Source organism: Harmonia axyridis, chromosome 2 (genome assembly GCF_914767665.1).
Source record: "Harmonia axyridis chromosome 2, icHarAxyr1.1, whole genome shotgun sequence".
NCBI classification, from domain to species: domain Eukaryota; kingdom Metazoa; phylum Arthropoda; class Insecta; order Coleoptera; family Coccinellidae; genus Harmonia; species Harmonia axyridis.
Genome location: NC_059502.1, coordinates 61,979,264 through 62,005,078, shown reverse-complemented (window position 1 = coordinate 62,005,078; position 25,815 = coordinate 61,979,264). Strand labels below are relative to the sequence as shown.

General features: G+C 36.5%; 1 protein-coding gene across 2 annotated transcripts in view; it reads right to left on the bottom strand.

Moving 5' to 3' along the window:
- Nucleotides 1-25,815, bottom strand: part of LOC123673575 — a 493,067-nt gene that overhangs the window by 305,908 nt on the left and 161,344 nt on the right. For both annotated transcript variants that reach the window (XM_045608159.1, XM_045608160.1), the window contains exons 3-4: nt 22,581-22,738; nt 1,011-1,118 (exon numbers count right to left, since the gene is read on the bottom strand). In XM_045608159.1, the coding sequence (XP_045464115.1) occupies nt 1,011-1,118; nt 22,581-22,738 (266 nt within the window). The remainder of the gene's footprint in view (nt 1-1,010; nt 1,119-22,580; nt 22,739-25,815) is intronic.

The window sequence follows — 25,815 nt, the reverse complement described above, 5'->3', positions numbered from 1 at the left end:
CAGTGACCGCCTAATTTCACGTTTTGAACCTGTGAATTGGCCTCCAAGATCTTGTGATTTAACACCGCTAGACTAATTTCTGTGGGGCTATGTAAAGTCATTGGTCTATGCGGATAATCCACAAACCCTTGACCATTTGGAAGACAACATTCGCCGTGTTATTGCCGATATACGGCCACAAATGTTGGAGAAAGTCATCAAAAATTGTACTACATCCGAGTCAGCCGTGGCGGTCATATGCCAGAAATCATATTTGAAATGTAATGCCACAAGATTATCTTGCAGATAAATAAAATTCATATCAATCGAATAATCTATCGTTGTTTTATTGCAATTTGAAGTTCTATAGCTCTAAAAAAACACCCTTTATCAATGCTTATAATTTTCAGTAGTTATATCACTAGGACATCGATAATAGATGAGATAATTTCATGAAAATCTACCAAGATACAAGCTTGAGAAATTTGTCATAAAATTTGAGGTATTTGTCAATGGCCGAGGGAAAATTTATGACATTTTCAAAATTTAACAAAAAATTCGATTCGTTGCTCTCCTCTACTTCAGCTGATTTGAATGCTATATTGTTAAACGGGTCAATCATAATGTTATAGTTTTTAAAGTACTTTTTTGTAAGAGTTTGCAATTAACGTTCTACATTGTCTTCACCGATGCTTTCTTATTTTAGGTCCTGTCTTTCTTTCTTATATTGACCGCCTAATCTTTTAGTATCAACGTCAAAACTTCTGAACTCCCATGTTCATTCAACCCATATTCTCGTTTACAGCAAAAATCTATGAATATTTCCCAAAATAGTTACTGTATTTCTGGGAATTTTTCCTTTGATTAACGCATTTATATTAACTATTTTGAAGGTGATGTTTTTGAATTTATTTGGAATGTTTCGCTATAAAAAATTATATTATTTCTGCGTATGACTCCGCTTTGGATACATGTTCGAAATGATATTATACGAACGAGAAATCCCGAAAGAAATACATATTTGTACTCACCAAGAATTTGGCTGAGGACTGTTCTACCATCCTCTCCAAGGCAGGCACTTCTTGCATCGAATGGATTCGTGAACTGAACAAAAGCGTAACCTTTATGCATAGAGATGCCTGAAACAAAAAAACATATGTAATCCAACATCTGCCTTCATTTGGGTAATAATTTTTTTTGTATTTGAATTGTCTTTCAATTCAATATCCGTTCATAAATTCAACAATATTGTATGTACTTGGGGTACTTTTAGAAATATTTGCTAACGAACTTGAACATCCATGTCCAATAATTATCATGGCTTGTTGGTCACTAACCCCAGATTTTAGCAACTGACTGATTGAGGTGACATGATTAGAACGATTCGTTATTTTAACTTTTTTAGAGTCAAATCGTATCTTACCTGCAGACCTAGACCAATTTGATATTGTATCAATGCCAATCAGACAAATTCTTTACCCTATACTTATCGAGTATATCGAGTACCTATATCCTTATCGAGGAAATGGAGTAGTCTATTACCTCCAGAATACATACATAGAAAGAAACTAAAAACTCAAAATTTCATGAATTAAAATCATTTGTTTGTTGGGATGGTTGAGAATCCATAAACCGATAAAATTTTCAATTACGAATAATTCATAAAATTTCATGAAATGTCAAATGTACCTAGTTATCCTAATATCGAATTTTAGTTTCTATGCTTTCTGGAAGTCATTGACTACACTACTCAGTTAGTAATTGTGGTCTTTCCGTAGTAAGCTCAAAATTTCCAAAAGTTATCGACTGATATCGAACAAAATTGACTCACCCTGTACAGGGTGGGCAAATTTCGATGTTTTAGCACTACAACTTTTAAACCAGACGGGATAGACGAAATCTGATACCCCATTCTCGTTCTCTTTTTCTGGGAAACTGACAAGGGCAGTATTAATTTTTGGCCACCTTCTTCAGTTTTCGAGTTATAAGAGGAAAATTGGAAAAATGGCGATATCGAAAAACTTCGAATCAAATTTGCTATATACTGGTCTTCAATTGCAGATGTTACTTTTGCTTGACCAGACACCGGTCTCCGGCAACGATGCCGGTTTCCAGGAAAAATGCCACTATGCGCCTCACTGAATATGGAATATTCAAACATTGCGCAATAAAATTGTTCGACAAAGCTTCTTGATGTATGGCTACTATTCCTGCTCGGTCAAAGTGGAAAATTCGATGTCCTGACATTTTTCACGGAATATTCTCAATATTACAACTCCCTCTATTCGTTGAAAATTGATTGATTTCGAACACATCTGTATTCCCGCGAGGAAGGGACATTTTTTGCTGGTTTATTGTTTCCATTTAAGTGATAAGATAAAGAAGGAATTGCCATGTTATATTCAACAAGTTCAGAGTTGATAGATGAGGCCAAGACTGTTGATGATGTGTGTATATGCTCAAGTCAAGTAGTAGTTTGTCAGTCTCAAGTCAATTTATTCAAGTATTTATTTATCAAGTACTCGAATCATATCAAACTACTTGGTATTTAACAGTTTAATTTTGTAGTGACACATCAATAGAAAAATAATTAAATGAGAAGGAACCTTGTAAAGAACAGTTTTATTTTTTAAACTTAGAACCGAAAATATCAATATTTTTGAAATAGAAACATAAATTTAATCACTGTAACTTATAACAAAATAAAAAATGATGAGAAGTAAAGTTTCTTGATGTTGATAAACTTCCAGGCTTTGTTCGATTCCATAATTTTCCATCCAGGATCTAAGACACATAAGGCATCTTATATGTAGATTTGTCGCCTAACCTATTGCGGGTTTTTGTAACTGTAAGAGCATCTCTGGAAAGTTGTCTTGCAACAGGAGTTGAAGATGCTGACGTTGATAAAAAGTCCTTGGCCATTTTGACCAAGTTTCGAAAGATATTTTAAATAGATACTTTAAAACTACCAAAATCTACTTATAGATTCGATAGAAATGTGAACTACTAATAAACTCACACTGACGAATGCTTCAGTCTTTTGGCGCTCGAGGAATCCCCTTATTTAGTCTAAACGCGAATGAGATTGCAGAAATATAAGATGTACATATCAAGCTCAAGTAATATCAAGTAGCTTGATATCAAGTCAAGCAATAAACGATAAATGTGGACAAAACTGAATGTGTCTTCTTTTCTATCTCGCATTCAAAAAGGTCGAAACCTGAAACGATCACTCTTCTTCACAATAATTCAGACAACATTTTTAGGTGTGGTTTTGGATCAGCATCTATGTTGGTCCGACCATATTGAAATATTACAGCGCAGATTGAATTCTGTACTTTATACTCTACGAGTTTTATCTCAGCAAGCTGACTTGAACCTGCTTTAGACGGTATATTTTTCAAACTTTCACTCTATTTTATCATACGGTATTATTATTTGGGGAGACTGCTCTGATATTAATAAGATATTCATCATACAAAAACGTGCATTGAGAGTGATGCTAAGACTATCTTATAGAGCTTCATGTCGTGGGATGTTCAAAGCTCAGGGAATAATTACAGCAGTGGGACTTTACATATTCAAATGTCTGGTTTTCCTGCGAAAAAATTTTCACTACTTCGAAAAGTATGAGAACTTGAATAACACTAGGAGAATTCATTTCTTTCATCTTCTGAAAAATTCTCTCTTTCTGTGCATAGAAATGCAGAGTATATGTGCCTCAAGCTTCATAATAATCTACCGAGAAATAGCCGACGATATCTTCGATTCCTTTTGTTTTTAATTTTTTTTTTCACATGAATGTATTTGGTTTAATAAAGTTTCATTTCTTGTAATTGTAAATAAATAAATAAATATCTGATATAAAGAAGAACAAAGATACTGTAAATACTCTCTTGATTAGACTCGAACCGTACTCAATAACCGAGTATTTAAACTGCCAAGTCTGATCGGTCTCTTTCGGTCATTTCTCATTTCATTTCTATTTCATTTTCAATTTAATTCTATATTTGGTTGACTTGTTTTCTTTTCCAATGTATCAGGTGTGTGAATAAGTCTTTCCCGTTTTTTGTAAGAGATGGCGCCACCAATACTGTGCGAGTATTTAATGGTTACATATGTCATAATCAAAGCTTATTCATCTGTCAACAATTCCACACTAACTCATTAGTTGAAATTTTTTCGCATCATAAATTTTTGAAATCGTGAAAATGTCGAAATTTGAGCCGAGTCGACGTCATTTGTGGGAAGTTTCACTTTATTGGTTGCTTCAGGAAGCTTATGGAGAAGGTTGTGTCGATGATTCAAGTGTTCGCGGATGGTTTCGACGCTTCAAAAGTGGCGATTTCGACGTGGAAGACAAGGAGCGTTCCGGGCGGCCGCAAATCTTTGAAGATCAAGAATTGGCGACTTTGCTTGATGAAGATTCGTGTCAAACGCAAGAAGAACTTGCTGAAGCATTGGCAGTTGACCGAACATCCATTTCCAAGCGTTTGAAAGCCATGGGAATGATCCAAAAGCAAGGAAATTGGGTGCCGTACGAACTGAAGCTGAGAGACGTCGAACGGCGTTTTTTCACTTGCGAACAGCTGCTTCAGCGACATAAAAGAAAGGGTTTTCTGCATCGTATCGTGACTGGCGATGAAAAGTGGATCCGTTACGATAATCCGAAGCGAAGAAAATCATGGGGACTACCCGGCCATGCATCATCATCGACGGACAAGCCAAATATTCATGGCGCCAAGCTCATGCTCTGTATATGGTGGGACCAGCTAGGTGTGGTTTACTATGAGCTTCTGAAACCGAATGAAAGGATCACAGGCGAGGTCTATCGACGACAATTGATGCGTTTGAGCCGCGCACTGCGAGAAAAACGGCCACAATACTCCGACAGGCACGACAAAGTTATTTTGCAACATGACAATGCTCGCCCACATGTTGCACAGCCGGTGAAAACATACTTAGAAACGCTCAAATGGAAAGTCCTACCCCACCCGCCGTATAGTCCAGACATTGCTCCGTCTGATTACCATCTCTTCAGATCGATGACGCATGGCCTGGCTGACCAGCACTTTCATTCCTACGAGGAAGCCAAAAAATGGGTGGATGACTGGATAGAGGCCAAACCGGTCGAATTTTTTCGCAACGGGATTCGTATGTTGCCAGAAAGATGGGGAAAAGTTGTAGCTAGCGATGGCCAATACTTTCAATAATTCATTTGTAACCATTTTTTCACAATAAAGGCTCAAAATTTGAAAAAAAATGGGAAAGGCTTATTCACACACCTGATATTTAGATTGGAAAAATAAATTATATTATTATTATTAGATATCTAAAATCAAGTCAAGCTAAAGTATGTGATATTTCACGAGCTTGATTTTCAAGTCAAGTAGTTGGTTAAAATGTCAACCTACTTGGCTTGATGAATCCCTAAAAACCACCATTATTGTCCGCTCCGTATCCACGAACAATTTCGAAAAATCTAGGAACCTTTCCCCGGCTTAATAAACCGTCCACAAAATCCTCGCAGGCAAAAACAAACGTAATTTCACAGTCACTCCGGAGTTCCCGGAGAACAAGACCGTGATACGATACTTATTCAATATTTGAGGGAGCGATAGGAAGCCGAACATAAAAGGAGGACCTGGGAAAATCCAATCGGGAACGGTTGACAGCGATGAAGTTGCCGATGAGAAATGGGCCCCGGTCTCCAGTCAATTTATCGGCCACCCATCCGGAATCTAATTAGGTGAATTGGGTTAGTGATACGAAATTACCCCGGGATCCCGTCCCCGAGAACACAGCGTGTGTGTGGTGTGCGCGGGGACGATAAGGCGGTTCGTTGGATCGCGCGAAGAAATCGCGTTACCGGCCGCTCTAAAAACGCACTATCGAACCAACTATATCGCTACTTGATTTGCTCCCGTGGCCCGAGGGAGATATATGTCATTATCTGGACCGCTCCCCGGGCGCCTTCATATTTCTCGGAGGTAATAGCCTGTCAGAAATGACGACGCTGATTAGCCGCCCGCACGAGATATCGCGGCAATATCGTTCGTACGATTCGTTGGGTATCGAGGAGGAGTGCTATTTTTTTATGGGTTGGAATTCGAATACTTAAGGTTTATCTGAGATCTTATCGAGTATCTTATTTTGGAATTATTGAAAATATTAGGTGTTTAATTTTGCTTCCGCCGTTTTGCCATGGATGGCTAGATCGTAGATTTGTGTCTGCATCATAAAGTTAAACATGTCAGCTAACAAGCCAAATTCTCGTCATTTGCAGGAGGTTTTGAATTCCCGATTTAATATGAAGAAATATGCTGCTGAGGCTCATCGAATGCTATCAAATACCTATGGTGAGGACGCTATTAGTAAAAGAACGAGCCGAGAGTGGTTTCAACGGTTCAAGAAGAGTGAATTTGAGGTCGAAGATCAGCATAGCAGTCGAAACGAGAACGCATTCGAATATGCAAAATTGGAGGCAATACTTGCTCAAGACTCGTGCCAAACGCAACAAAAATTGGCAGGATCGTTGGGAGTGACGCAACAAGCCATCTCAAAACGCCTTAAAGTCATGAGAATGATTAAGAAACAAGGAAATTGGGTGCCCTACGAGTTGAAGAAGAACGGCGTTCGTTTGCCTGTGAACAGCTGCTTGCAAGGCAATGACGGAAGGAATTTCTGCATCACATTGCGACTGAAGACAAGGAATGGGTTCATTACGATAATCCCACACAGAAAATCATAGATATATCCCAGCCATGCTTTCACATCGACGGCCAAATTGAATATTTACTGTTCCAAGGTCATGATCTGTATTTAGTGCTCTGCTTAGTTTATTATTATTATTAGTTGTTAAAATCGACTAAAAAAATCACATGCGATCGTTATCCAACGCAATTAATCCGTTTGAGCCGAGCATTGAAAGACAAATGGCTGCAATACAACGAGAGATATGATAAAGTGAAGACGGCATGACAATGTCTGACCCATGTTGCGAGAAAGTGATCAAGGCATACTTGGAAACGTCGATATGGAAAGTCCTACCTCACCCGCCGTATTCTCCAGGCGTTGCTCTCTGGGACTATCACTTGTTTCGATCAATGGCACACGGCTTGGCTGATCAGAATTTCCGGTCTCATGAAAAAATTGGATCGATTCAAAAGATTTGTTTTTTCAATGCGAGATTCGTACGCTGCCCGAAAGATGGAAGAAAGTAGTAGCCAGCGAGGGACAATAGTTTGGATCATAAATGTATAATCAGTTTTTTACAATAAAACCTCTAATTTCGGGAAAAAACTGCGGAAAGTTGTATGGTCATGTACTTCCGAATATTTTGTAGTTAAGAGGGAATGGTACCACGTGCGTTTCTCCGCATTTGTCAATGTTTACCTAATCAGCTCCCTCCTCCCTTCTGAGAAGCACTCACTTTTCAGGATGAGTGGAGCAATCTCAAACATAGTTCTGATTTCTGTCTTTTTCTACCACATGTAAGAATTCAGATACGTTTAACAGCATTCAATTCTCACACGCCAGCCAATGAATACCCAGCAAACTGTAGAATGGTTGTTTGAACATTTGGCAATGCAGCAATTTCGAGCTCGATAGACAGATATGATACTAATTAATGGTTCTACAGCCGATTGACCAGATGTTTTGAAAGAAATAACTCGCTTTTTACGATAGAAAATAAAACCGATTTTAGAAAATCGAATACGAAGTTTTGAGAAATATAAGTTAAGTTCGACTGTTATCAGATGGGTTCGAGAAAATAATGTTTATGCTGAATTTTTTCAGATTCCTTCATTCTTATATAAATTTATTTGATTAAAGAACGTATTCAGTGGAATAATAAAAAAATTAAAACAAATGTACTCAAACTTTTCACATAAACGGGTCACATTTATGGAACATGGGCATGGGAAAGTTATTCCATTCGTAAAGTTCCATATTTTTCATAAAAAAAAAATTTAAAAATCCGATTGCGAATGGTATACAGATAATTTATGACCAATATTCATTTCACTTTGATTTTATGTTTCAGACAGTGATAATGTTAGTCTGTATGACCCAAAACACGCACATCTTCAATGGAACGAGATTTTACAACAGACTTCCCCAGCGGCTAACATCGCTGCATGACATAATATTCAAGCGTCAAGTCAAAGCGATTCTCATCGAGGGTGCATTCTATTCCATGGAGGAATTTATGGCATACCAGTTCTAGTCAGTATTACATCGTATTTTATCTAATTTATTTTGTACATTGTGTGTATATTTTTATATATCTCTGTGTTTTTAGTTTGTCCAATATGTTAAAGTATTGTTTTTTATTAATTTGTATATTTTAGAATTGACATTATTTAGTATTCCACATTTATGGAAGATTTTTCTTGAAATATGTATTAATATTTCTTGATTGTTGACATTCCCTGTAAAATTTTGAGGGTGACGAATAAATTTGAATTTGAATTTGAATTTGAATGATGCACAAAATTGTCCTTGGAACTTCTTCCTCAAATGATCGATCTAAACTATCAAATGTCTTCTTCAACACTCATTGATTTTTCCATAGAATTGATCTCCGAGAATATTTTCATCGTATCCATTTCAGCCACATACTTATAAACAATAATGATCGAATAACGACTTTTATGGCATCCGCCTGAGTATTTGAATTTATTGCGTTGAGTGAATTTTATTCGATTTGATATTGGAGCATCGTATCCCTTCGTTTATGTATGTGAAGCATGCTGCGCACCGACTGTTATATGATCTCAGATTCAGCATCACGAGAAACTGGATAACTCCCTTCCATCTTCGAATAACTTAATCGGAGGAATATAAACTTGGAGAATGTGAATGAGCATTATTTTCGTCATTTAGAGTACAAACTCAGACATTTGAACGTAATTGTAAGGTCAATAATATCTTGAAATAGTTGTGAGTTGTAATCACTTCCCTGCGGACTTTAAAATCATGTCAACTATATTTTCCAGAGTTTATTTTTTTGATGTATCAATGAATGTATTGAATTAATAATACTATAATCTATTTATGAACATACATATTCGAATAAACGAAAAATCGCATAGACAAACATGAATTTAAATTGCCAACAGCAATAGATTATTCACATTATACTCAATTATCAGCAGAAATCATCATTTTTCATTTCCAATTTTCGTTTTAAACAGGAGGGAAATGTACGCGTATATCAATATATGTTTGAAATGTTTAGTGTTTTCTGGCCATAAACTCGACATTTCAAAAATTTATAACTTGTGTCTTCTAACATCTTGGCAATTCTTTGGCCCTCCTTCTTCTTCGTATGTGGAATCAAGTCTCTTTGAAGTTGACGATAAACATGAAAAAAACTACCCCTATCTCCATTTTTTTTATAATAACGATGGCATTATTATATAAAAAAAAATTATCTCTATCATAAGCTCGTCTAAAAATGTGTTATGATTCTGTTATACCTTGGATGATCTTCAACCAAGTGGTTTGTTTTCTACCATCACCTTTATCTCCTTCTATTTTACTCATTATGATCAACTGAAAACTATAACAGCTCCTCATATAGCCCAAATATGGCTATACTAACAACTATCTCGTAAACACCATAAACTTGAGGACTGCTTCGTTGATTTCATAGTCGCATTATAGGCATTCATCTTCGAAGTAACATTTCAAAAGCTTCTAAGAAATTAATGGTAGATATTTTCACCATATGAAAAACCGCCCATACACAGTATTGGCAACTAGGTATCATGACATTGTGGATATCCTATAACAGAAATGAAATCCCACTAGTTGAATTAACTAATACACTGCGCAAAAAAATTAACGCACATTATGGAAATCTCAAATTTATTCTACAACTGAAGGTGTTCTCAATGATAATTATTTTCATCAGAATTATGCATGCATATGTTATCCACTTTCAACGTTTTTCTTCAATACAGATGTTTTTCCCAGTAGGAATAAAAAAAGATGAGATTATCAGAATTTGAATGTATTGGCTCCATTCTGAAATCAGTTGTTCTCGATCAATTCTAGTGATCAATAGTTTTTCTTTCGTTTGATTTTCTACACTCGATCGCTATGCAACGCGAAACACGCAATTTGACCCAAGAGGAATGTGCCCAAGCTGTAGTTTTGCGAGAAAAAGGGTGGACATACACAAGAATTGCAGAAAGGTTTGGAGTTTCCCATACAAGCGTGTCCAGAATGTTGCAGCGATTCAGGGAGACAGGTATGAATGTCCGAAGACCAGGACAGGGTAGACCACGGGTAACAACTGCCATTCAAGAACGTTACTTGAGGGTTTCTTCGTTGAGACAACGGTTTGCAACCGCTCGCCTCCTTCAAGATCAGCTTGAGCAAACTCATAGGGTGCAAATTAGCACTCAGACAATAAGAAATCGCCTCAGAGAATATGATTAAGGCCTCGTGTCGCGGCAAGAGGCCCAGCTCTTACCCCCGCCCATCGAAGGGCGCGTTTGGATTTTGCGAGAGCATATCCATTGGGAAGAGGCTGATTGGGAAAGAGTTCCCTTCACAGATGAGTCTAGATTCTGCCTCTACCATTGATTTTCAGAATGTGTGTTAATTTTTTTGCGCAGTGTAAATGCAGTCATTCTGAAAATTCACTCTTCAACGTCGCTTTGAGGGAAGGTGGTACCTGTAGGCGTGCTTGAATCCCTATCTTAATTCTGAGTTAGAATTCTGTAGAAAACGAGAATGAAGTATTCTTTCGAAACATTTCGACAGTGGCGTCATGATTGAATTTTTTAGAATATTTGTCCTTATTGATACGGTAAAGTTTCCATTTTTCAATTCCAATATCTGGTCTGGCTACAGAAGGATTGTGGTGATTACGGAATGAAAATGATGATTTATCGGTAGCACCAGTTTTTTTTTTCGAATTTGTTGTTTTCTAAAATTTTTTCCTCATATCCTCACATAATTCCAAGCACCTAATACAAAATGATTTGTTTTGATTTCACAAGATTCATAACCATGACTATGTGCTGTCCGGAATGTCAATTTCTTGAAATATTGCGTTCACAGAGGAACATACATTTAAATCTTGATTTTTCAGGCAAGAAACCTGGTAGAAATATCCAAAAAAAGAAACACGATTGACATTATATTTACTATCAAATGAGTATTTTTTTTATTTCCCTTCATTCAGATGAACCACTGAATTTTTAAATATTTACAGTGATTATTTTCGTGGAATCGATATCGTCATTCGGATATAAAATTTTCAATTAACTTTTTACGCTGTAACATGCTGATTTCGACCGAAGTTCTGGATTCCATTCAACAGACAGCATGATTTGTAGCAGTAGTAACGTTGAGAAGGGTCCCTTCTGGCAGCGTTGTACAACTGGTTCTGGTTTCAGAAATCTGTGGTTTCGGAGCTGCGGAAATCTGTGATGAGGGTGCATAATTTTCTAGCGAATTTGTCCCGCAAAGATGAATTTCGGTAGTGGAACCGTTGGTCAATCGAGAAACGGACCGATTTCACTAAGATGTTTCGTAGAACTTCAGAAGACGCAATCTAAAAACAATTTGATGTTCGTAGGTTGAGAGCATTTTCAGATTGCAAATGAAATATTGTCTTATATTTTCTTTACTGATGGACGAGCCTGAAAATATTCTTACATATGACATCTTAAAAATTTTGATTACGGTCAAATGTTAATTTTTTCGTAACCAATATTTGGCTTCTGAAGAATTTGGGTGATCATGAAGGTAAAATGAGAATTCAATGATGAGAAAATATATTTTTTTTATTTTCTAGAATATCTGGAACTTAATCCAAAACTCTGTTTTTAGATGAGGACGGCTTTCTGTATCGTCATGAAAGCATCTACTACTTCCGCTTATGCAACCGGCTATTTCAAAAAAATAAAAATAATAGTTGGTCTTGATTTCCAACAGGTTATTACTAAAATATAAGCAGAAAATGTGAAAAGTAAAAGGTGTTTTTTTTAAAGCTATAGAACTTTAAATTGTAATAAAACAACAATGGATTATTCGATTGACATGAATTTTATTTGTCCGCAAGATAATCTTGTGGCATTACATTTTGAATATGATTTCTGGCATGTGACCGCCACGGCTGGCTCGGATGTAGTCCAATCTGGACGTCCAATTTTCGATGACTTTTTCCAACATTTGTGGCCGTATATCGCCGATAACACGGCGAATGTTGTCTTCCAAATGGTCAAGGGTTTGTGACTTATCCGCATAGACCAATGACCTTACATAGCCCCACAGAAAGTAGTCTAGCGATGTTAAATCACAAGATCTTGGAGACCAATTCACAGGTCCAAAACGTAAAAGTAGGCGGTCACCAAACGTGTCTTCCAATAAATCGATTGTGGCACGAGCTGTCTGACATGTTGCTCCGTCTTGTTGGAACCACAGCTCCTGGACATCATGGTTGTTCAATTCAGGAATTAAAAGTTAGTAATCATGGCTCTATAACGATCACCATTGACTGTAACGTTCTGGCCATCATCGTTTTTGAAGAAGTACGGACCAATGATTCCACCAGCCCATAAAGTGCACCAAACAGTCAGTTTTTCTGGATGTAACGGTGTTTTGACATACACTTGAGGATTAGCTTCACTCCAAATGCGGCAGTTCAGTTTGTTGACGTAGCCATTCAACCAGAAGTGCGGTTCATCGCTAATGGACGTAGTGCGCGATACGTATTCCGCACAGAACCATTATTTTCGAAATAAAATTGCACTATTTTCAAGCGTTGTTCAGGCGTGAGTCTATTCATGATAAATTGCCAAACCAAACTAAGAATAAATCACTTGACAGCTGTCGAAACGATCGCCATCTCGAACAGTAATACCAACTTAAAGTTATATACCACAAAAAAAACACCCGTTATGAACAAAAACACGACAGCATATACTTAGTTCTGTTCAATATATACATATAGCTATAACAATCGAATCAAAAATTACTGCATTGAATTCGAAAGATATCTCAGAATACAAAACTCAAAATCACAATGTTTTCAAGATCAACGTAATCCACCAGTTCTACATAAATCTGACGCAATTTACATAAAGATATTGATATCAAACCTATAACCTATCATATCTACAGTGACTTGATAAAACACAGTGGCGATAAAAATTGTCTCATTTTTGATTTATTCGAATATGAGGCCCATTCTATTGAGTCACTGTAGTAGGTATTCTTCATTTAATTTGTTCTATATACAAAACTATCAGGCAAAATAATTTCAATTTTGAAGAATTGTCAGCTCAGTTCAGTCAATCGTATTTTTGAGTTTTATGGTTAAGTCCATATACAGTAAATTGGTGACTTCAAGCTCAAATTTGTTATAATCTGGTGAGACGTTCTCGAAACAAGTTTGCGTGGGTGTATCTTCTCCCTCAAGATTATGCGTGTTTCATCCCGAGACCACTGGTGGACTATTCAGTTAGGCCATCCAGTATTCTCCGCCTAAGACATTCTTTCACACCATCGTGGAGAGGTGACTCTGTTGCGATGCGGCGACCCCTATAAATCCGCCGGGGCCAAAGTAGAGTGTGATGCGACACCCATAACGCCACCTTTCGAGAGTCCCTACACTAATAATAATGAAATTTATAGTTTAATCTTCCTAAAAGTTCTAGGAATAAACATAGACGATAAAATTAGAATACTATTGATCAACCAAGTGGAAATTGAAAACTCGCTGCTTCCAAATTTCTTTTCGTAAACAATTTATTTTATTATTGTTGACGTTTTCAGGATCACTTAATATTCACACATACCTATCCTCATATTTTCATATACATATAAGGTATACTTTCATTCTGAAAATTCGGTTATCCAAAATGTGAAATCTTAAGAAGCTACTGTATAACAAAATGTTATTTGAATAATTGAGAAAGAAGAAATAGAACACATGACGCTCAATTTGATTAAAATGAACTCCCATCAAGTGAAGTCTGTATATATTTACCAGAAAAAAAGCATCCTTAACTATGAGTGAATTTGAAAATTGACTTTCTCAATGACTTAACGAAATTAATCGAAACCATGTGGTTATGGAATTCGTTATTATTTTTCACTGGATCTCTTTGGTAAAGTATCTGTTCATTCTCAATTTCACTAGATGAAAAATTATTCAAAATGAATCTCCACATTTCTTCGATTTACATCAAGAGAACGAACCCCTTGAATATGTGTCCAAACATAATAGCGAAATCATCATTTCGACAATTTACCATGAAAAAGAACGACCATTAGGCACGTTCTGATCTCCCTTTAAACCACCAGAGCAAATATGAAAGCTCCCTTCAGTCCATGAAATAGAAATAAAATCTTATCCAAATATTTCCTTGCTGCAGAATTGCCCCGAGGCAGATTCGGAACAGAAAATACGTTATGTAAATTAGAGACACATTAGCAAGGCAACATTAAAAAAGGGTGTCAGGCGTCTCTTGGCTGCCGAAAACGGTACAAAAAGAAACATGGAATATTTTAAGACGCCCTCGTTTACACACACACCGGAGGAACAGGAAAAGTATGTACTCCAAATATGTGTTCCCAAGATTTTATTCCAAGAAACAAATTTGAATTTGAATAATACACTGCACAAAAAAATTAACGCACATTATGGAAATCTCAAATTTATTCTACAACTGAAGGTGTTCTCAATGATGATTATTTTTATCAGAATAATGCATGCATATGTTATCCACTTTCAAAGTTTTTCTTCAATACAGATGTTTTTTCACAGCAGGAATAAAAAAAGATGAGATTATCAGATTTTGAATGTATTGGCTCCATTCTGAAATCAGTTGTTCTTGATCAATTCTAGTGATCAATAGTTTTTCTTTCGTTTGATTTTCTACACTCGATCGCTATGCAACGCGAAACACCCAATTTTACCCAAGAGGAATGTGCCAAGCGGTAGTTTTGCGAGAAGAAAGGTAAACATACACAAGAATTGCAGAAAGGTTTGGAGTTTCCCATACAAGTGTGTCCAAAATGTTGCAGCGATTCAGGGAGACAGGTATGAATGTCCGAAGACCAGGACAGGGTAGACCACAGGTAACAACTGCCATTCAAGAACCTTACTTGAGAGTTTCTTCGTTGAGACAACGGTTTGCATCCGCTCGACTCCTTCAAAATCAGCTTGAGCAAACTCATGGGGTGCAAATTAGCACTCAGACAATAAGAAATCGCCTCAAGAATATGATTCAAGGCCTCATGTCGCGGCAAGAGGCCCAGCTTTTACCCCCGCCCATCGAAGGGCGCGTTTGGATTTTGCGAGAGAGCATATCCATTGGGAAGAGGCTGATTGGGAAAGAGTTCTCTTCACAGATGAGTCCAGATTCTGCCTCTACCATTGTGATCGACGTTTCCTTGTATACAGATGTCCATATGAAAGATATGCTCAGTGCAATTTCCTGAATATTACTGGTTTCGAGGGAAGATCGATTATCATATGGGGTGGAATATCTTTGACTGCTCGCACAGACCTAGTGGTCGTTGATAATGGAGCTATGAATGCAGATAGGTATATAAGGAACATTCTTGAAGAGCATGTAGTGCCATTTGCCCCATATCTTGGTGAAAATTTCATTTTTATGGACGATAATGCCAGAACCTATCGTGCGCGCATCGTTCAGGAGTACCTTGAAGAGGTTGAAGTCTCTCGAATGGAATGGCCAGCAAGAAGTCCAGATCTCATTCCAATTGAGCAGGTTTGGGACAACCTCAATAGAAGGCTGAGAAGTTCAGCTACTCTTAATGACTTAGGAATGCAACTCAGAGAAATCTGGGAAGGATTAGATCAGAACATTTTAAGATCACTCATTTTGAGTATGAACCGCCGTTGCCGAGCTGTAATTAACGCAAGGGGTGGAAATACCCAGTATTAAATCACTTATCAGCATTCCAGTATTTTGAAAATTGTTTATTTCTCTTCTTTCACATAAGATTCGGTGAAATCCTGAATTTTTCTTCCATTTAATGTGTCTTGTTTCGTTCAAAACCATCCAAGAGAACATAAAAAATGAGTTATAAAGTCAATGTAGAGTTAACTTTCATTGAAATTGAGATTTTCAGAATGTGCGTTAATTTTTTTGCGCAGTGTATTATGCAATTATAATTAATTTTAGAGACATTAACCAATTTTTGTAATTGAATAAGGAAGTTGTTCTTTGAGGTATATTACCTCCAGAAATGTGAAAAGAGCATCATTTCCTACTTTTTCTCCTTGGCACTCACGATGTTCTCTGAATATTACAGTATATTCCATTCCGTAAGAACCAGATCATAGAAAAAAACTCAAATCAGTAGAAATATTTATATGGTAACAGGCCAGATTATAATATCCGAAATATGTGATGATAAATATCAAGAAGTGAAAAGTCGCACAGCTTCTTAACATGAAGTTCTATTCAGCAAGGGATACAACACGAAAGTTGAAGTATTCAAAGATAACTCTCAGATCGTAAACAAACACATTTTCTCCCATCGCGTAACATATCAACTTGAAGCGAAGTTATGAAAAATGAGGATAAAGTGGAGAAGCGCTCAATTTAAGATTTCCCCCGTCTCAAATATGTTAAAATCACAACATTCAATTCTACTTTTCCAGAGTACGCTTTTATGACGTGAGCTCTTCAAAAGTTTCATCACCTTCTGTTTCTTCCAGATATAAGTCAGCCTGGATGTGTCCATGGAATTGTTGAATCTCAAGTATGTATCATAATTTGTAGGTTCATTGTTGAAAATGATATACGAAATGTAGACACCATAAAGTAGAGAATATTTTCGACCTCTTCATTCCGATTTGTATATATCGAGAATTCAAATATCTGAATTGATTTGAGGTAAGTTGGAAGTGGAAATAAGTAAAAGAATTTCATGCTTAGGTACATCAAAAAATTTTCAAATTCCTCCCCAAAATTTCTACTGATGAAATATTTACATAAGCTGAACAGAGTGATTTCCATAGGTTAAGTCAAGTTATTCGGCGTTATTTTTAATCAAAAATGATTCGACCGAATTTTATAATCTCCGATTTGTTGTGTTTGTATCCGCCTCGAAGAGCAGTGTAACTATCAAAACATCGATGAAATATATAAAACGAAAATTCAATAACTTGATGACATTATAATGGATCCATCACATATTTCGAAGATTCTGACAACTCCTAAATCCAAAAAATTTGTTAATTTTTCCAAGTTGAAGAATTCATGTTGGCGTCATTTTGAGAAAAATTATCTAACTATCGATTTGAAGGGGTTTTCATTGCACTGCGACCTCATAGTCTATGGTGCCCACATCATAGGTATTCTTACCATCAATCGTAGTCTATAGCTTACCCTACAGTTTCAGAGTTCTTATGAACTCCAGTATCCTGGATGGATTCAAGTAGCTTACTTCCTTACTTCCACGAGTCTCTTGTCCAAATCATTTTTTACGTTGGCTAGCGATGGCGAGGCATTCAGTCATCTGGTGATCCTGAGTTCTTCCTCTTCCTCTAGAATTTTTATTCGTCATTTTATGATAGACTCATTCTAATGAAGTGCTTCCTGAGCCGGCAATGATCAGAAAGTAGTCCAAAAAGAAGGTGCAGCATAATCTTGCTGAGATCCAGATACTCGCACTATCAGAATTTCGAAAAAACTTTTTGGAATGCCAAGTAGATTCATCCAGAATGTTTTTCTTTCGGTTTCTTCTTTATCCCAAAATACCTTCTTGTACCCATACCTAGGCCCATAGAATGAGAGCCTTGTGTCCCCTCTCTGTTGGGTTGGCCTCTTCATTTCCTTCAATTCCCGAGTGACCGGGAATCCATACTAAACACACCTAGTAATTCTTGCCTATTTCGCTGAGTTTTCTTTGGCACTCCACTACCATCTCAAAATCGATGATATGTAAGCTCAATGCTTGCTTGCAGCTATATCATATTATTTCTGAGAGTTTCTCACTAGGTTAATTTCCAAACATCTTCTGATTGTAAGTATTTCTGCCTCAAAATCATTAGGACAGCCACCTAACGATAGTGAGCATTTGATGACAGTCCCAAATAATACTCCAGCGGCAGTCGCCCTATTAGTTTGAGAACCATTTAATGGTTTTCTTTCAGGGAGCTGGGATTGTGAACTTTCTTGTCCAGTTTTTTCAAATACATCTTAGTGAAGGTTTTCTCGATGCCAATTTTCTTTATCATCTTGTCACTGGGAGGGTTCGCTGATAGTAGAGTCAGAGAGAACCCTGTTGTCTGACAACTAATTCTTTCATTACTGGCACCTTCCCTGGATAGTCGGTACAAAAATGATATGTAATAATAAAACTCTATTGGAATTTGGGATGATAACTTGTTTTCCACATCATCAAAATTAATTTTGTTAAAGATGTTAAAGCAGAATCTTCATCAGTAGGACTGCTGGGTCCAATAGTCTGAATTTGAGGAATTTTCATGGTAGCCAAACTAATCACCATTATGGAAGCTAAAATTGGAAACCTTAATAGTAATTAACCTTGATCATCTAGAAACACAAGTTGATATTAATCAAGGAAAAGCCGAACGGACACGAAAAACCGACTGGCATCAATTTTCCAATATAATTGTGGAGTATATAGACAGTTCGACAGAATGTGGCATGAAGAAGGTTCAATATGAGGAGCGAAATAGAATAACACAAAACACGCACGCCGTTGTATTTCCAACTTGTTCTAGTCAGATATATCGTGCTGGTCTGCAATTAATATCAATAAAAGTCTCGTGAAATATTTACGGCCTAAAGTAGTTGGGGAAACCGAATCGATCTTGTTTAATTAGTGTCGATTTTCATAAAATCTAGTTCATGACCACTAATATGAAGGGCGCCTTTTTAGAGTTTCTATATGGGGTGAAGCGAAAAAAGAGAAGAATCAAATCTCACCAACCCAAAACGAATCGAATTCATTTCAGTAATATCACACATATTTGTTTATACGAGATACATAAGCTAAGCTTGTCTGGCATCATTCAAATGTTCACAATAATCAAAAGCAATCTTATTAGTATCTTCAAATTTGTATAACTATAAGTATTACATATGTATTTCAAAGTTTTTGCCCAAAATATATTCAAATATAATTAAAAACGTTTCATTGTAGTTTTTATTTTTCTTCACCTGACGTTTCGCCCAATATGTGGGCTTCTTCAGAGGCTAAAATTTTCATACATTCAAATTACAATACTAATACAAAACAAAATAACAACATTCCTTGAAAATTAGCAATATTAGCACTTAACTTGTAAAAAACACACTTCATTCATCGAAATTAACATATAAGTACTTCTATTTGTTTCCTATTCGTAATTATCTTGAGCAGAAATCATCTGTAATATGTTTGGTTCAGTTTCCTGTTTACGTATCTATTGCGTTCGTTATTATATCAATAATGTAGTAATACTTTATGTATGTTCTGGAGGTGTGTTGTATCTGTCCTAAAATTGCGATCGTCTCTTTCCATTTTCATCCTCAATAATTCATTTCACGTATTAATTGTTTGGTTCAAAGTTGAATGTGAGGTTATTATCTTTTGCGTGCTTAGCTGAGGCTGTCTTTTTCGTTTTATTTTCAATATCATCAGCATGTTGGTTTGCTCTAGTCTGGCAAAATATACTTGCATATCCTATATTATATTTGCTGAGGCAGTTGGAACAGAATATCTGATTTGATTTGAGTGCTGAATTCGTCTGTGTCACTCTAGTATATAATAGTCTATGGTTGATTGTAGTGCTAAATCGTTCTAAGTTCATGTCATGTCTTTTAAAAACACATACATTTTGAAATTCAAAGTATCCTTGCTTTTTTCAATTATATTTTTATTTTTACTTGTGACTTGTGTGATTTTGTGACATGATATCTGTACTATTATGTCAAATTAATCTTAAGATTCATAATCCAAGAATATTGCAGGATTTGAAAGAATCAACATTGAAAATAATATGTTCATTAAAACGTATGGAAGTGAGTAGATGACCAAAACGAGCATTCTAATTTAGCCCAAGGAATTGGTGAAAACGAGGAAAACTAGCTATAGGACTTTCACTAATACAATCATCGTCTAAAGTATTACACCCCCTCTCACCCCCATATACACTCTGAACTTGTTGGTTGCAACATGACAATTTTTTGTGTATCGAATATTGACTTCGACTCAATTGAAAACAATAAACCATTTTTCGAGAGAACAATATCCAAAGAATGAACTGGCCAACAAACTCGCCAGACATGAAACCAATTGAGCACGTATGAAAAAACTTAGAGAGTAATATTCAATCGCCAAAACTCGCCTTCAACTTTTCAGGAATTGAGTTTAGCTCTTCAGAAAGAATAGAACGATATGCCTAGAAATTGGCAGTTGAATGAAAGAAGAAATGATGAAACGGACTATTGAATTTTGATTCAGTTGTGAAATGACCAAAATCAATCAAAAATTTATAATCGATAATTCTATCCCATTTTAGAATTACTCATCTTGAACATCACAAAAGCAGAAAAAGGAAACGATCACAGTCCTAATTTCACTGATCCTCCTAAAACCCAATTCTCAATTCTGCTTCGAGATTTCTGCTAACTTCCTCTGTGACCCCCCGTCAAAATTACAATCACGTAATGTCATCATCAGGTGTCCTAATCACGTTTTTATCACGCAATTTAAATTAATGGCGTCAAATGTCGACGTCAACCTGTGAGATCTGAGACAAACCCTCACGAGGGAGAGCGACACGGCGAACAATAATACATTCATGCATCGACATGAATAAACTATTTAACACTCTGCAGATTTCCCCAGCAGAGACTGAAGTTTGTTAAACTCTATGGCCCGACATTTACATATTCAGTTGTGTCGAGGGGGAAAATTCCATTTTCAAACATCCGCGTTTGTTTAATGAGGACAAATGAAATTCAAAACTTCGTTTTCGAGAAACATAAGACGGTTTAGGTGAGGTGTCCCATAGGATTGGGCTATCGTTTTTGCAACATCTGCATGTATTCATGTGACAATACCCAGCAGATAAAAGTTCTACAACAATGAGATTTTAAATCACCCTTGCATAGTCATTGATCGTCTTGATATTGGTATTGTCCTTTTTCAATATTTACACAAGCATCTTAAATAATTCGTTTAAGATAATATTTAGATATGATACATTAAAACTGCAAACATCTCTTTTTTCAACACTTTGAATTATGTTGATGGAATTGAAGAATCTTTTACTCCATGCAATTACATTGACCAAGTCTAATATTTAACAATATTTAACATCTTTCTTGAAGAACTTGCCAGCCAATATAGGCTTGAGCGTTCATAGATTCCATTTCTGAGAAATATTGAAACCACACCATAATAGTTATTATTTTACCCATTTCGTCATTACTTCTCATGTTATGGAACCATGATTTATAAATATTTCTCTAATTCTGAGATCTCTTCAATAAACTTTAAGAAAAATATTATATTAAGTTGTTTTTTATCAAAAGAATTAAGTTCTGAGGTAGTGTTCACGAATATACAGGGTGGCCATTTGAAAACGAAACAGACGAGATTACAGACGAAATAAAGTTTTTCGATAGAAATGCTCGGATGGGTCGATTTCTGTTTCGAGGGGGACAACTTAAGATGTAGGTTACGGACGCATAGCGCTTCAACCCTTGCTACTACAACCCTCACCCCCAAATTTTGAATAGGGAAGATGAGATGAGTGATACCTCATTTGAAAGGTATTTTTATACTGATTTCAGCACAGTAATTGTTTTTTCATTTTATGCATTAGTTCTCGAAATATTCTTAACTAAGTATTTGAAAATGAAGTGGTGTTTTCATGGCACTTGTAGTGTTTTGTGAAAAATCGACATTTTGAGCTTCAAAACAACCATGACTGTGGCTTCCTTCCTAACTAACTAACGCATGAATATTTCGAGAACTAATGCATAAAATGAAAAAACAATTACTGTGCTGAAATCAGTATAAAAATACCTTTATATTGAGGTATCACTCACCCCATCTTCCCTATTCAAAAATTGGGGGTGGGGGTTGTAGCAGCAAGGGTTGAAGCGCTATGCGTCCGTAACCTACATCTTAAGTTGTCCCCCTCGAAACAGAAATCGACCTGTCCGAGCATTTCTATCGAAAAACTTTATTTCGTCTGTAATCTCGTCTGTTTCTTTTTCAAATGGCCAGCCTGTATAATATGGTAGTACAATAAAAGACTCTTCGGAGTTGTCGAGTTTCCAATGTTTTTTATACGCTGTGAATACATAATTTCATTGCCAGCCTTCTGGCAATATTTGTCAATTCCGTTTCTGATGAATAACAATCACAACTTCTTGAAAATTTTCATATTGAAATACACAAGCTCATATTATCTAGTACCTTCAAAGAATGAGGAAGAACTCTCAATTGAAAAAAATGTAGCAATCAAAATGTTAATCTTCACTATCAGTCATCGTTAGATGAATCGAATACCCAAAGCACGAATAACACGGACGAAAAGCCCAAAATGAATTCCAACATCAATTTAAACTCACCAGCCAATCGTCCATATCTCTGAAACATCCTTTCAACGTCGGTCTTCGAGCACTGGAATGTGTTGAGGTTTCCAACAAAAACGCGCGAGTTCACGGCTTGTGGATCCTGAGAATTTGTTTGGTTACCAACTTTGCTCATCTTCATTTTGGCGGTTTGTCTGTAACAAAAAGGTTGATTAGGAGAGTCAATTTGAATTTGAGTGAATTTTTAATTGGAATTTATTAGGAGGAAGATTCATTCTTTGACAACTCATCACAAACATATTTGCTTCAGCTTATACAGTTTTTTTAAAGGGTGATTCTGTATTTTGTTATTTCCAGACATGTACTATCGGTGATAACGAAATATATTGAAATTGTTGAAACGGGTTTTAATATACATTATAGGTAGGTACAGTAGTGGACTGTTTTTTTTTCTAGTTTCGCATTTTGCGAGATAACAACTACAAAAGAAGAAATGAAAGCCTTGGTACCTGCCCTGTAGATTGGTTTCGATCATGAAGACTCATGTGCGTGATTGATTCTGACAATTATGGACTCAGCATAATGTTCTTTGGATTCTATGGTCTCATTATTACATGGGCTTAGTATTAAATTATGAATTGTAACATAAATGTTGATATTCCGATGAGTTATATGATTACATTGTTGGTTCTCATTCCATTGAAAATACAGAGAAATGCAAGGTAATTCTGCCAATGAGTTAAAATCATGAACATCATGGAGTAACGGGTGTTTTTTTCGAGGTATATAACTTTAAGTTGGCATTACTGTTCGAGATGACGACCGATTTAACAGCTGTTGAGTGACTTATTCTCAGTTTGGTTTGGCAATTCATCATGAATAAACTCACGCCTAAACAACGTTTGGTTCTGTGCGGAATACGTATCGCGCACTACGTCCATTTTATTTTTTTTAGCGATGAAGCGCACTTCTGGTTGAATGGCTACGTCAACAAACAAAACTTTCGCATTTGGAGTGAAGCTAATCCTCAAGTGTATGTCGAAACAACGTAACATCCAGAAAAACTGACTGTTTGGTGCGCTTTATAGGCTGATGGAATCATTGGTCCGTATTTCTTCAAAAACGATGATGGCCAGAACGTTAAAGTCAATGGTGATCGGTATAGAGCCATGATTACTAACTTTTTCATTCCTGAATTGAACAACCATGATGTCCAGGAGCTGTGGTTCCAACAAGACGGCGCAACATGTCACACAGCTCGTGCCACAATCGATTTATTGAAAGACACGTTTGGTGACCGCCTAATTTCACGTTTTGGACGAATAATCCATCGTTGTTTTATTGCAATTCAAAGTTCTATAGCTCTAAAAAAAACACCCTTTAGTTGTTAACGAATCCAAAACAAATTCTTAATTTTCGAAAGAGTATGTGTTAACTTTACGGTCGCGTCAAGAGATCGCATGTCTGATGAAAACGAATTTCAGCATCAATAATCATAACGGGATGGCGCCGGGGTCCGGACTCAACAAGCAGATAACTTCCCCCGGAGTGGAAAATAATTATCAAAAGGTCCTCTCACCGCCGGCTTTTTCGCGAAATTGAATCAGATCCGAATTAACCGCAATTAGAGCGGGATAAACCGACGCCGGGCGGGGGTAAAAACCTGAGATGTAATTGCTTTTTCTGTTCGCGGCACTGCGCTGCCAGTCGCCAAAAGTTCCGCTCGGCCCTGAGGCCACTAATGCGCGAGTGCGGTATACTAGTTTTCACCATTACACTGGATGTCGCAGTTTTTTTTTTTTTCACGTGCGGATTCCGATGGACTCGATAAGGCACTTCAGACTCTGACGTGCATATAGGGCTTAACGATGACGGAGATGCGTTCGTCTGTATCTACATTGCATTTTTTGAACGTTCAACGAGAGTTTTTAGGGAAAATCAAAGGCTGTACAATATCCTTTTGAAGCAGAAATTTGAAAGAGGAAGTGGTAGCTATCATGTTGTCGAAAGCATAAACATGGACTTTTGAAACGTTTCAATTGACCACAGGTTTCAAATGTTAATTAACTCTATAAAATGAAAAAAAAGCTTCATCGTTAACGAACCGATTATCTATGTGAAACATTGCAAGTTTGACTTACATAATATTATATTCAGGCAATAATTTTCAGGCATGCTGTAGATGAAGCATTAATTGAATTGATGAAATGAAAATTTTTTAACTGAAGGGTGTTTTATTTAGAGCTATAGAACTTTGAATTGCGATAAAACAACGATGGATTATTCGATTAACATGAATTTCATTTATCCGCAAGATAATCTTGTGGCATTACATTTTAAATATGATTTCTGGCATATGACCACCACGGCTGGCTCGGATGTAGTCCAATCTGGACGTCCAATTCTCGATGACTTTTTCCAACATTTGTGGCCGTATATCGGCAATAACACGGCGAATGTTGTCTTCCAAATGGCCAAGGGTTTGTGGCTTAACCGCAACCTGAACATCAAGGTTGTTCAATTCAGAAATGAAAAAGTTAGTAATCATGGCTAATGGTAATGGCATGGTAATCATGGACCAATGATTCCACCAGCCCATAAAGCGCACCAAACAGTCAGTTTTTCTGGATATAACGGTGTTTCGACATACGCTTGAGCATTAGCTTCACTCCAAATGCGGCAGTTTTGTTTGTTGACGTAGCCATTCAATCAGAAGTGCGCTTCATCGCTGAACAAAATAAAATGGACGTAGTGCGCGATACGTATTCCGCACAGAACTATTATTTTCGAGATAAAATTGCACTATTCGCAAGCGTTTTTCAGGCGTGAGTCTATTTATGATAAATTGCCAAACCAAACTGAGAATAAATTACTGGACACCTGTTGAATCGGTCATCATCTCGAACAGAAATGCCAACTGAATGTTATATACCTCGAAAAAAAACACTCGTTAAAAATGATGCCATGAGATAGACAGTCTATAGTAGAGTTGAGATCAGAAATAGGTGATATGGTAGTACAATGTAGGACTATTCAGAGATTTGACCCCTCATTGATATGACCGTTTTAATGCTAACTTACATCTATCGCTCCCTCGAAGACATTTAAATCTTTATGAATCCTATTCATTATGCCAATGATTTAACGTAGTAATCAAAGAATTCACCCATTCTATGGATTTTTCTCTATGGAATCTCTTCAAAAAAATTTCAAAAATTTTCATGAAGTACTTTCCTAGCAAAAGAATTGAGTTTCGAGGTAATGCTCACGA